Here is a 13,399-nt window from a genome sequence, read left to right as displayed (position 1 = left end):
AAAAGATGTAGAAGAAAACAGAAATAAAGCTTCCCATTGTGATAACGTAAAGGATTCAGATTCAATTCCAGTGCTGTATAAAATTTCCTCACCAGACACAGGGAAGGAACGACAAAGAAAAAAAGAATCAGACCGGAAAATCATAATAAAGAAATAAAGAAAGTGTCAATTTTTAAAACATTCACATTTACTCCTTAACCCTTTCCATCCGTGACGCAGACATCGGCGTCACGGATGGAAAGGCTCAAGAGGAAATGGAAAAAGATTATTCCTCTTCTGAACCTCTCAATCCTCCTCTAAGTTCCTCTTAACCCAGTAGCAGCGGGGATCATGTTTCTCAGTGGTCCCTCTAGAAGAGAAACCTCACACACTCACACAAACCATTTCATAATATATCAAAGCAATTGTGATCAGATTATGCATCATCTATTTTTGGTTTATATCATGGCACAAATTTGGAGTAAAGCCACAAATTTTACGGTAAAGCCACAAATTTGGTAAAGCCACAAATTGGTCCCTCAACGGTAAAGCCACAATTTGGCCCGTCGCTGCAAAATTTGGTCCCTCACTACGGTAAAATTTGCTGCTACACGGTAAAGCCACAAATTTGGTCCCTCACTGCTACCGAGTTAAGAGGAAATGGAAGAGGATTAAGAGGTTTAGAAGAGGGCTAACCCTTTCCATACGGTGACGACGTCGGGGTCGCCGGAGTGAAGGGGTTAAGATGCAAGGTGTTTCATAGATATAATTCTCAAGGTGTGTTCCATATGCAAAAATTTCAGTGGATATTTCATAAGCAAAATTCTCAAAGTATTTCATATGCCAAAATTTCCGGGGTGTTCCGGGGGCTTCATGGTGCAGTGGTTAGCACACTCAGCTCACAACCGAGAGAGTCCGGGTTCGATTCCCGGGTGGAGTGGAAAAATTTGGGCGGCTTTTCCGATACCCTACGCCCCTGTCCACCCAGCAGTGAATGGGTACCAGGTATTAATCAGGGGTTGTGTCCTGTCTCCTGGGGTCTGTTCCCTTCTCCTATAATTCCTTCCCCTTCTGTCTCTCTACAGCATATGACCACAGATGTTGCGCCCAAAAAAACAAACTTTCCAACTTTTCCTGGGTGTTTCATAAGGAAAATTCAAGGTGTGTTTCATATGCAAAATTCTCAAGGGGTGTGACATATAGAAAATTCTCAAGGTGTGTTTCATATGCAAAATTCTCAAGCTGTTCTGTATCCCAAATTCTCAAGGGCAGTTTTATATGCAAAAGTTTCAATGGATGTTTTGTAAGCAAAATTCTCAAGGTGTTTCGTAGGCAAAATTCTCAAGGTGTTTCGTAGGCAAAATTCTCAAGGTGTTTCGTAGGCAAAATTCTCAAGGTGTTTCATATGCAAAATTCTCAAGGTGTTTCGTAGGCAAAATTCTCAAGGAGTGTTTCATATGCAAAATTCTCAAGGGGTGTTTCATATGCAAAATTCTCAAGGGGTGTTTCATATGCAAAATTCTCAAGGGGTGTTTCATATGCAAAATTCTCAAGGTGTTTCGTATGCAAAATTCTCAAGGTGTTTCGAATGCAAAATTCTCAAGGAGTGTTTCATATGCAAAATTCTCAAGGGGTGTTTCATATGCAAAATTCTCAAGGAGTGTTTCATATGCAAAATTCTCAAGGAGTGTTTCATATGCAAAATTCTCAAGGAGTGTTTCATATGCAAAATTCTCAAGGAGTGTTTCATATGCAAAATTCTCAAGGAGTGTTTCATATGCAAAATTCTCAAGGTGTGTTTCATATGCAAAATTCTCAAGGAGTGTTTCATATGCAAAATTCTCAAGGAGTGTTTCATATGCAAAATTCTCAAGGGGTGTTTCGTAGACAAAATTCTCAAGGTGTTTCGTATGCAAAATTCTCAAGGGGTTTCGTAGACAAAATTCTCAAGGGGTGTTTCATATGCAAAATTCTCAAGGAGTGTTTCGTATGCAAAATTCTCAAGGAGTGTTTCATATGCAAAATTCTCAAGGGGTGTTTCGTAGACAAAATTCTCAAGGTGTTTCGTAGGCAAAATTCTCAAGGTGTTTCGTATGCAAATTTCTCAAGGTGTTTCGTAGGCAAAATTCTCAAGGTGTTTCGTAGACAAAATTCTCAAGGTGTTTCGTATGCAAAATTCTCAAGGTGTTTCTTATACAAAATTCTCAAGGTGTTTCGTATGCAAAATTCTCAAGGGGTGTTTCATATGCAAAATTCTCAAGGTGTTTCGTAGGCAAAATTCTCAAGGTGTTTCGTAGGCAAAATTCTCAAGGTGTTTCTTATGCAAAATTCTCAAGGTGTTTCGTAGGCAAAATTCTCAAGGTGTTTCTTATGCAAAATTCTCAAGGTGTTTCGTATGCAAAATTCTCAAGGTGTTTCGTAGGCAAAATTCTCAAGGTGTTTCATATGCAAAATTCTCAAGGTGTTTTGTAGGCAAAATTCTCAAGGAGTGTTTCATATGCAAAATTCTCAAGGAGTGTTTCATATGCAAAATTCTCAAGGAGTGTTTCATATGCAAAATTCTCAAGGGGTGTTTCATATGCAAAATTCTCAAGGAGTGTTTCATATGCAAAATTCTCAAGGGGTGTTTCATATGCAAAATTCTCAAGGGGTGTTTCATATGCAAAATTCTCAAGGAGTGTTTCATATGCAAAATTCTCAAGGTGTTTCTTATGCAAAATTCTCAAGGTGTGTTTCATATGCAAAAGTTTCTGTGGATGTTTCATATTAAAAAAAGTGTTTGTGTTCTAATTTGTATTTCAGATTGTTTGTTTAACTTGTTTAACAGAAAGAAAGCCAAAATTTCTAGGGATATTTGAAGTTATGTTAAGAAATTATTGTAAAAAGAAATACTGGGATATGATTAGTATATATGCACAGAGAGAGAGAGTGGGAATTAGAGAAAGAGAAAATAGATAAAGATAGAGATTAGAGAAAGAAAGAATATGACAAAGAAGAAAAGGAAAAAAAAATAGATTCAGAGAGAGAGAGAGAGAGAGAGAGAGAGAGAGAGATGGGGCTGCCTTCTACTCCTCCTCCTCAATAACTCCTTAATCCCTCCTCCTCCTCCTCCTCCATCCTCCTCCTCCTCCTCCTCCTCCTCTTAGTCCTCCTCCAAAAGATGATTTAGCACATTTTTTATATTTTTTTATTATTTTACTTCATCTTACACAAAACACAATTATCTTTTTTTTCTGCTTTTTCTCCACTTTTTTCTCTTCCTTCTAATATCTTTTTCCTCCTGTTTCTCCTCTTTTTTCCCTCACCATTTTTCTATCCTTTCTCTTTTCCTTTTTTGTTCTTTACTTCCTCCTTCATTCTCCTCTGTTATCCATTGTTCTTTATCCAGTTTTTAATCCCTCATTTTTATCCAGTTATTTTTTCCTTATTCTTATTATTTTCTCCACTATTCAGTCAGACATTCCTTATTCAGCCTATCTACCCAGACGATAACTCATTAATAATTTTCCGTACCTGTAATTTCCTTCCTTTCCTGACCTGTTTACATTCTCCATCTCCTACAGACACTCTCATTGTTTGTATATCATTTGTTTATTGTGTTTTGTAATTTCCTATATTTGCTCTTTATTCTTTTCTGTTTAGGGGGCTTCGTGGTGCAGTGGTTAGCACACTCGGCTCACAACCGAGAGAGCCTGGGTTCGATTCCCGGGCGGAGTGAAAAAATTTGGGTGGCTTTTCCGATACCCTACGCCCCTGTCCACCCAGCAGTGAATGGGTACCAGGTATTAATCGGGGGTTGTGTCCCGTCTCCTGGGGTCTGTTCCCTTCTCCTATAATTTCTTTCCTTTCTGTCTCCCTCCGGCATATGACCACAGATGTTGCGCCGACTAAACGAAACTTTCCCTTCTCCTATAATTCCTTCCCCTTCTGTCTCTCTCCGGCATATGACCACAGATGTTGCGCCGACTAAACAAAACTTTCCCTTCTCCTATAATTCCTTCCCCTTCTGTCTCTCTCCGGCATATGACCACAGATGTTGCGCCGACTAAACCAAACTTTCCCTTCTCCTATAATTCCTTCCCCTTCTGTCTCTCTCCGGCATATGACCACAGATGTTGCGCCCACTAAACCAAACTTTCCCTTCTCCTATAATTCCTTCCCCTTCTGTCTCTCTCCGGCATATGACCACAGATGTTGCGCCCACTAAACAAAACTTTTTCTTTCCTGTTTAAACTCTTTCCTGTTCTTCCATAATTGTTGATTCTTTCCTTTCCTGACCTGTTGAAATTCTCCATCTTCAGACACTCCCATTGTTTGTCATATCATTTGTTTATTATGTCTTGTATATATATTTGCACCTTATTCTTTCCTGTTTGAACTCTTTCTTGTTCTGCCGTACCTGTCGATTCTTTCCTTCCCTGACCTGTTTGCATTCTCCATCTTTTTCAGACTCCCATTTTTTTTTATTTATTTATTTTTTTTTTATGTCGCGGCCTATTGTGCTTATCATTTGTTTATTATGTCTTGTAATTCTCTATGTTTGCACTTTATTCTTTCCTCATTAACCCTTAAAGCGTGGGTGTCAACAGTAGTCAACAAGGCATTTTTTGACTTAGCGCACCGTCAGATTTATTTCGTTTATGCTGAAGTAGGGTAAGCATGTTGTTTTCTTTCAAACGATACCCAACCATGCTCTTGACTAATTATTGGTCAGTGTATGAGTTGTGTAAGCTTTGAAAAGATGTTCGCAAGACATCCCACCTCTTCTCACCTTCCAGTGAATTTCATCCACCTCAATACCCATCAAGGGCATCAAGAAGGCCTAGAAGTTAAGTTTTTTGGGGGAGGGCTCACATAAACTGTATAAAAGTTAGGCTATGCTTCTTATTACTAAATCATAGAAGGGACGTCCAATCGGGGTGGAAAACTGCCTGTATATATGTGCCCTCAGTGATCCTACTTCAACATTCCGTACTCGCTCTACCAAAGGTCATATGGTTTTCAACTTAATGTCCAAAAATAGTTAAGGGTATGTACTTTACAATGGTACTTCATTCAGTTACCTGAGTTAAGTAGGAGTGAAGGTGTGCAAGGCTGAAGTGAGGCATATTTTTACCTGAGTATGCCCGCGTGGGAGGACAAGCACGGCAAAACAATCCTGCGCTTTAAGGGTTAAACCTATTCACGTTCTTGCCTGTTCCTATTCTTCCCCTTATTGCTTGTGTCTTGTGTGTTCACTTATATTTATGTCACTTATAATTTCTCTTCGTCTGTTTACACCTTTTTTTCTTTCCTTCCTTCCTTCCTTTCTTCTTTCCTTTGTTATATCTTCACTCATATTTACTTCACTTATAATTTCTTGTTTTGTCTGTTTTCACTTTTTTCTTTCCTTCCTTCCTCCTTTCTTCTTTCCTTTGTTATATCTTCACTCATATTTACTTCACTTATAATTTCTCTTCGTCTGTTTACACTTTTTTCTTTCCTTCCTTCCTTCCTTCCTTCTTTCCTTTGTTATATTTTCACTCATATTTACTTCACTTATAATTTCTCTTCGTCTGTTTACACCTTTTTTTCTTTCCTTCCTTCCTTCCTTCTTTCCTTTGTTATATTTTCGCTCATATTTACTTCGCTTATAATTTCTCTTCGTCTGTTTACACTTTTTTCTTTCCTTCCTTCCTCCTTCCTTCTTTCCTTTGTTATATCTTCACTCATATTTACTTCACTTATAATTTCTCTTCGTCTGTTTACACCTTTTTTTCTTTCCTTCCTTCCTTCCTTCCTTCCTTCCTTCTTTCCTTTGTTATATCTTCACTCATATTTACTTCACTTATAATTTCTTGTTTTGTCTGTTTACGCCTTTTCGGTCCTCCTTCCTTCCTTCCTTCCTCCTTTCTTCTTTCCTTTGTTATATCTTCCCTCATATTTACTTTGCTTATAATTTCTCGTTTTGTCTGTTTACGCCTTTTCAGTCCTCCTTCCTTCCTTCCTTCCTTCCTTCTCTCCTTCCTTTAGTAGTTTCTTCTGTCCCTTCCTTTCTCTTTCAGGCAAGTTGTGTTACTGTCAATTGTTTACTCTCCTTGTTTACTCATATTGTTTACTCTAATGATCAATATTTAATTTATTTGCTCACCTACGTCCCTGTAATGATGTCTAATTTTTCATTTTTTTTCATCTACTGATATTTTTTTTACCAGTATTTGTTTACGCCTCTTGTTTACGCCGAGGATGTTTGTTTGAGGCTGTTTACCGATGATGTTTATTTTTTGTTTTTTTAATTACCCTACTTTTTTTAACCATTGTTTGTTTACTCTTCTTGTTTACGCCGAGGATGTTTGTTTGAGGCTGTTTACCGATGATGTCTAATTTTTCCTCCCATTGTTTACTCAGATTCTTTTTACTAATGATTTCTTGTTCTCTTTGTTTATGCTAATGATTGTTTACTTCTTAATTGTTTACACACACCAGCACCCCCAGCAGCGGGCCCCCCCCACCCCCCTAAACAACCCACACCTACGCTTGTTTGTTTGTTCGTTTGTTTACACTGACGAGGAGGCATTCTGTTGTTTCATGCAGCCCGACGGAGGAAGGGAAGAAGAGGAAGGAGGAGGAGGAGGAGGGGGAGAAGATGGAGGAGGTGAAGATGGAAATGGAGGATGAGGAGGCGGAGGAGGTGTTCGGGGGGGTGGAGGGGGAGGGGGAGGGGGGGAAGAATGAGGAGGGACCCGCCCCCTCTACCCCTCCGGCCCCCCTCTCATGCCCAGAAGAAGAGGAAGATGATGATGACGATGATGAAGATATTATAGAAGAGATTATGGAAGATGAAGGGGAGGAAGAAGAGGGGGAGAGAAGGGGGCGCAGTAGGGTGCGGCGGAGGGGTGACGGGGGGGAGGGGGAGGGGGTGGAAGGCCCTGTCCCCTTTTTCTACTACGTCACCCCGAAGAGATTCCGCTCAAGTGGGATGCGACTTGAGAAAGGGGTGAAGGAGGGGGGTGACAGGGAGGCGGCTGGCACCCCGACTGGCCTAGGGGGGCGTCTCCGGGGTTGGCTGCAGCGGGGCGACTCCGGGGAAGGGGTGCCGGGCGGGGCGGAAGGGGTGATTGAGGGTGAGACCAAGGACAGCTCCCTCAAACGCCTCTTCCGTCGCCCCCAATCCCCGACGATGGACGCCGCCCCGCCCCGCCCCGCAAGGCTCTGGTTCACCCGGCGCACCCAGAGCGAGCGCCGAGCAAGCCCCTCAACCCCGAACGCCCCGGAACTACCCCCAACACCCACCGCCCCGACCGAATCATCTGACCAGGAGCAGAAACGTCGGGGTTTGACACTTGCCCTGGGGAGCTTACGCCGGCCCCGCGACACCCCAAGCCCCGCACCAAGCCCCGGTCATGCCCCAGCGGAGGAAGGGCGCCTCAAAAAGTTTCTCCGGCAGCAAAGCGAGGTCGTGTTCCGCCCCTTTAAACGTCAGGACCCCGGGAAGCGATGCAGCGCCCCGCCTCAACCGGAGATTCTAACCCCAAAAGAGGAGGTCCCGGAGCTCGAAGCGCGTCACCCATCCATCAGCACATACATCGACGACACCCCGACCGCCCCGAACGCCCCGCCGATACCCTGTCCAACCCCGCCTGGTAGCCCCGTGCACGAACCTACGCATGTCACTTGCACTCTCCCATCACCCATAGCACTTCTGACACACAGGCATAGCATAGACATATCCCCGCGTAGCCCCCATAGCCCCCAGCCTAGCCCGCCTACCCTAGCCCGTAGACTAACCTTTACCCTACCCTTTGCTAGCTCCCGTGGTGGTGGAGGGGGTGAGGAGGAGGGAGTGCGGCCGGTCGAGAGAGCGATTGAGGCTCGGACCAATACCCCGGATCATGTTGGCTCCATGGTACGATGTCTGCATATCACAAAGTGCTTCATCGCTAACAGTAAGTGTGTGGGTGTGTGTGTGTGTGTGTGTGTGTGGGTGTGTGTGTGTGGGTTTTGTTGGTCTTCAAAGTCATCCTCCTCTTCTTCTTCCTCTTCTTCTTCTTCCTCCTCTTCTTGTCTATGTAAGTTAAGTTTGGAGATTAGTAAACAGTGAGTTTTTTGGGGGGTGAAAGTGTGTGTGTGTGTGTGTGTGTGTGTGTGTGTGTGTGTGTGTGTGTGTTTTGTTGGTCTTCAAAGTCATCCTCCTCTTCTTCTTCTTCCTCTTCTTCCTCCTCTTCTTGTCTTTGTAAGTTAAGTTAGGAGATTAGTAAACAGTGAGTTTTTTTGGGGGGGTGAAAGTGTGTGTGTGTGTGTGTGTGTGTGTGTGTGTGTGTAGCAAAATAGTAAAAAAAAAGATAGTTGTAATAATAATAATAATAATAGTTAACTTTGTTGTATTGCAGATATTTTCATTTCATTTTTTTTTCCTTTTTTTCCTTCTTTTTCCTTTCCTCTCCTTCCTTTCTCTTCTTTCCTTTGCTCCTTCTGTCTTTCAATTTTATTTTCCTTTCCTTTCTCTCCTTTCCCTTGCTCTTCTTTTCTTTATCTTTCCTTTCCTTTATTTTTCCATCTTTTCCTTTTTTCTCCTTCCTTCCTTTCTCCTTTCTTTCATTTATATTTTCCTTTTTCCTTCTTTTCCTTTCCTTTCCTTTCTCTCCTTTCCCTTTCTCTTCCTTTCTCTCATTTTTATTTCCTTTATTTTTCCATATTTTCCTTTATTCTCCTTCCTTCCTTTCTCCTTTCTTTCATTTATATTTTCCTTTTTCCTTCTTTTCCTTTCCTCTCCTTCCTTTCTCTCCTTTCCCTTGCTCTTCCTTTCTTTATCTTTCCTTTCCTTTGCTTCCTACCTTCCTAACCTATTGCTAATCTTTCTTCTCTTCCTTCTTCTTCTTCTTCTTCTTCTTCTTCTTTCATTCAATTTTTCTTTCTATTCTCAATTCTTCCTTTCTCTCCTCTTCCATTTTCCATTATATCATTTTCTCTCCTCTCTTTCTTTATCTACAATTTCTCTCCCTCTCCCTCCTTCTCTCTCCTTCTCTTCCGTTCAATTTTTCTTTCTATTCTCAATTCTTCGTTTCTCTATACTTCCTTCCTTTCTTTTCCTCTTCTCTCTTTCTTTCTCTTTCTCTCCACTTCCTTCCGTTCCTTATCCTTCCCATTCTTCCATTCCATATTCTATTCCGTCATTCTATCTATTCTCTCTCTTTTTCCTGTTCACTCTTTCATACCAACAAACAAACAAACAAACAAAAATAACAACCAAATCTTAATATAAAATGAAAAATCAACAAAATCAACAAGGCATTCAATTTCTATCCCTCACTCCTCTCCTTCTATCCCAATCTATCCTTCATTCCCCCCCTCCCCCCCCTCCTAATCTATCTTCCGATCTATTATGTATTCTATCCTCCACCAATCACCCTCTCCCTCTTCTAATCTATTCTCCATTCTCTCCCCCACCCATCGCCACCCCCCCTTCTAACACCCTCTCCCTCCTTCTCTCCTAATCTATTCTCCATTCTATCCTCGACCCATCACCGCGCCCCTTCTAACACCCCCTTCCCCCTTCTCCACCCCAGGCCAGGCCATGTCGGCAACACTCTGGGCCGGGACGAACAGCGGCTCCATCTTCGTCTTCACCATCGCCATCCCCCCCTCAGACAAGAGAAAGGAGGTCCCACTGACAGTCCAGCTGGGCAAGGAGATTCACCTCAAGCATGGTAAGTTAGGGGAGGTTAGGTTAAGTTAGGGGAGGGGAAGTGGAAGGGAGGTTGGGGTAGGTTAGGTTAAGTTAGGGGTTAGGTTAGGTTAGAAGAGGGGAGAGGTGAGGTTAGGATAGGGGGAGGGAGGTTAGGTTAGGTTAGAAGAGGGGAGAGGTGAGGTTAGGATAGGTTAGAAGAGGGGAGAGGTGAGGTTAGAAGAGGGGGGAGGTGAGGTTAGGATAGGTTAGAAGAGGGGAGAGGTGAGGTTAGGATAGGGGGAGGGAAGTTAGGTTAGGTTAGAAGAGGGGAGAGGTGAGGTTAGGATAGGTTAGAAGAGGGGAGAGGTGAGGTTAGGATAGGTTAGAAGAGGGGAGAGGTGAGGTTAGGTTAGGTTAGAAGAGGGGAGAGGTGAGGTTAGGATAGGTTAGAAGAGGGGAGAGGTGAGGTTAGGATAGGTTAGAAGAGGGGAGAGGTGAGGTTAGGATAGGTTAGAAGAGGTGAGATTTGAGTTTAGGATAGGTTAGAAGAGGGGGGAGGTGAGGTTGGGATGGGTTAGAAGAGGGGGTGAGGTTTGGTTAGGTTAGGTTAGGTTAGAAGAGGGGAGAGGTGAGGTTAGGTTAGGTTAGAAGAGGGGAGAGGTGAGGTTAGGTTAGGGGAGAGGAGGTGAGGTTAGGTTGGGAGTGAGGTTTGGTTTGGTTAGGTTAGGTTAGGGGAGAGGGAGGTTAGGATAGGTTAGGTTAGCTTAGGTTAGGGGAAAGGGAGGGGTTAGGGAAGGGAGGTTAAGTTAGGTGAGGGGAGAGGAGGTTAGGTTAGGTTAGAAGAGGGGAGAGGTGAGGTTAGGTTAGGGGAGAGGAGGTGAGGTTAGGATAGGTTAGGTTAGCTTGGGGGAAAGGGAGGTGGAAGGGAGGGGAGGTTAGGTTAGGTTAGAAGAGGGAGGTGAGGTTGGTTAGGGGGGAGGGAGGTTAGGATAGGTTAGGTTAGCTTAGGTTAGGGGAAAGGAGGTTAGGTTAGGTTAGGATAGAAGAGGGAGGTGAGGTTGGTTAGGGGGTGGAGGGAGGTTAGGATAGGTTAGGTTTAGGCAAAGGGAGGTTAAATTAGGTTAGGTTAAGTTAGCTTATACCCCCTTCTTCAATTCTTCCTCTTCCTCTTCCTCTTCCTCCTCCTCCTCCTCTCTAGTAACTTCCATCTTCTGCAAACTCTTCCGCTCAAGTACCTCATGTCTCCTTCAATCCCATCACTGTCTTCCCCTTCTTCTCCCCTCCACCCTCACAGCATCAATCTCCACCCTAGTCACACACCCCAACTAACCCTTCCTTCCGTCCATAGGCGCTCCAGTTCTCGGCGTGTGGGTGCTGGACGGTTCTGGTCTGCCCCTGCCTGTACCCATGGCAGTGAAGAAGGACGCAGCGCCCCCTCCCAGCACCTCCCTGCCTCACCGTGTTCTCATATGCTCCGAGGAACAGTTCAAGGTGTGTGTGGGGGTGAGGTGGGATGTGGGGTGTGTGTGTGAGGGGGGTGTCATCTGCCCCTATCAGTCACCTCTTTCTTCATTCTATCTGTCATCTGCCCTTCCCAATCACCCTTTTCATCTTCAATCTATTCTTCATTCTATTCTCTATTCTCCGTTCTTTCTATCTCCTCTTTATCCCTTCTATTCACTCTCTTCCATCTACGTTTTCTTTATCTGTCATCTGTTCTTCCTTCCATCCATCTACTGTCTCCGTTTCTATCTCCATCTCCCTTCCTCTTTACTTATTCACCCTTATCTCCCTGCCTTCTCCCTCTTCCATTCTTCCTTCCGTTCTATCCATTCCCTCTTTTTCCTCTTCCTCTTTTCTCTTTTCTCATCTTCCCATTCAATATTTCTTTCTTCATTTCTTATCTTCCTTTCGTCCATTTCAATTTCCTCCACTCTTTCTATCTGTCCATATCCTCTCTCTCCCTCCCTTCCGTTCCATTCATCATTCTCCCTTTCTCCCTCCTCACCCTTCCAAAATCACCCTGTATCTTTCTCCTTCCCTTCCTCTTCCATTCAATTTTCCAATCTTCCTTTCTCATTATTTCTCCTTCCTTCTTATCCCTCATCTCTCTCATTCCCTCATTCTTTCATCCCTGTGCTGTCCAAATCCCATATGCAAGAGTTAACCAACATCTTCACTCTTTCATCCCTTATGCAAGAGTTAACCAGCATCTTCACTCTTTCATCCCTGTGCTGTCCAAATCCCTGATGCAAGAGTTAACCAGCATCTTCACTCTTTCATCCCTGTGCTGTCCAAATCCCTTATGCAAGAGTTAACCAGCATCTTCACTCTTTCATCCCTGTGCTGTCCATATCCCTGATGCAAGAGTTAACCAGCATCTTCACTCTTTCATCCCTGTGCTGTCCAAATCCCTTATGCAAGAGTTAACCAGCATCTTCACTCTTTCATCCCTGTGCTGTCCAAATCCCTGATGCAAGAGTTAACCAGCATCTTCACTCTTTCATCCCTGTGCTGTCCAAATCCCTTCTGCAAGAGTTAACCAGCATCTTCACTCTTTCATCCCTGTGCTGTCCAAATCCCTTATGCAAGAGTTAACCAGCATCTTCACTCTTTCATCCTGTGCTGTCCAAATCCCTTATGCAAGAGTTAACCAGCATCTTCACTCTTTCATCCCTGTGCTGTCCAAATCCCTTATGCAAGAGTTAACCAGCATCTTCACTCTTTCATCCCTGTGCTGTCCAAATCCCTTATGCAAGAGTTAACCAGCATCTTCACTCTTTCATCCCTGTGCTGTCCAAATCCCTGATGCAAGAGTTAACCAGCATCTTCACTCTTTCATCCCTGTGCTGTCCAAATCCCTTATGCAAGAGTTAACCAGCATCTTCACTCTTTCATCCCTGTGCTGTCCAAATCCCTTATGCAAGAGTTAACCAGCATGTCCACTCTTTCATCCCTGTGCTGTCCAAATCCCTTATACAAGAGTTAACCAGCATCTTCACTCTTTCATCCCTGTGCTGTCCAAATCCCTTATGCAAGAGTTAACCAGCATCTTCACTCTTTCATCCCTGTGCTGTCCAAATCCCTGATGCAAGAGTTAACCAGCATCTTCACTCTTTCATCCCTGTGCTGTCCAAATCCCTTCTGCAAGAGTTAACCAGCATCTTCACTCTTTCCCTCCCACCAGGTCTTCACCCTACCACAGCTAAAGCCCTTCTGCAAGTTTAAGCTAACAGCACACGAAGGGTCCAGGGCTCGGAAACTAGACCTTGCAAAGTTTGTGTCGACGGCAGACCCCAGCTACTCCGAGACCTGCCTTGCCCTCGCCACCAACCAAGGGGATTTCTCGGTGTTCTCCCTCCCCGATTGTAGGCGCCAGCTGTATGCCCCACACCTGAAGAAGGAGGATATCAGGTAAAGGGGTGAAGGGTGTTAATTAGGGCAACAGCAAAGGAGGAGGAGGAGGAAAGAGATTATTGAAGGTGTGTGTGTGTGTGTGTGTGAGAGAGAGAGAGAGAGAGAGAGAGAGAGAGAGAGAGAGAGAGAGTGATTATAGGAATGGAAGGGAAGGGAAGTTAAGGGAAGGGTCCTGTCTTACCCAAATCTTCCCTTCCCTTTCCTTCCCTTCCTTTTCCTTCCTTTCTTTCCCTTCCTTCTCTTCCTTCCTTCCTTTCCTCTTCTCTTCCTTCCTTCCTTTCCTTCCCTTGCCTTTCCTTCATTCCCTTCCCTTCCTTCCTTCCTTCCCTTTCTCCCCACTCTAGCTCATCCCTATAC

At 43.8% G+C, this 13,399-nt stretch overlaps 1 protein-coding gene and 1 long non-coding RNA gene across 2 annotated transcripts in view; both read left to right on the top strand.

Moving 5' to 3' along the window:
- Positions 1 to 13,060, top strand: part of LOC126989309 (lethal(2) giant larvae protein homolog 1-like) — a 50,539-nt gene extending 37,479 nt beyond the window's left edge. The window contains exons 16-19 of the mRNA XM_050847938.1: positions 7,768 to 7,904; positions 9,525 to 9,665; positions 10,974 to 11,116; positions 12,813 to 13,060. Coding sequence (XP_050703895.1) covers positions 7,768 to 7,904; positions 9,525 to 9,665; positions 10,974 to 11,116; positions 12,813 to 13,043 — 652 coding nt within the window. The 3' untranslated portion in view covers positions 13,044 to 13,060. The remainder of the gene's footprint in view (positions 1 to 7,767; positions 7,905 to 9,524; positions 9,666 to 10,973; positions 11,117 to 12,812) is intronic.
- On the top strand, positions 590 to 2,160 carry LOC126989319 (uncharacterized). The gene is made up of 3 exons (XR_007743183.1): positions 590 to 1,194; positions 1,480 to 1,535; positions 2,139 to 2,160. It is a non-coding gene; the product is annotated as an uncharacterized LOC126989319 (long non-coding RNA).
- Positions 13,061 to 13,399: the final 339 nt, after the last annotated feature.

The sequence above is a fragment of the Eriocheir sinensis genome, unplaced genomic scaffold, assembly GCF_024679095.1.
Source record: "Eriocheir sinensis breed Jianghai 21 unplaced genomic scaffold, ASM2467909v1 Scaffold113, whole genome shotgun sequence".
Taxonomy (NCBI): Eukaryota; Metazoa; Arthropoda; class Malacostraca; order Decapoda; family Varunidae; genus Eriocheir; species Eriocheir sinensis.
This window is presented reverse-complemented; position numbering and strand designations above follow the sequence as displayed.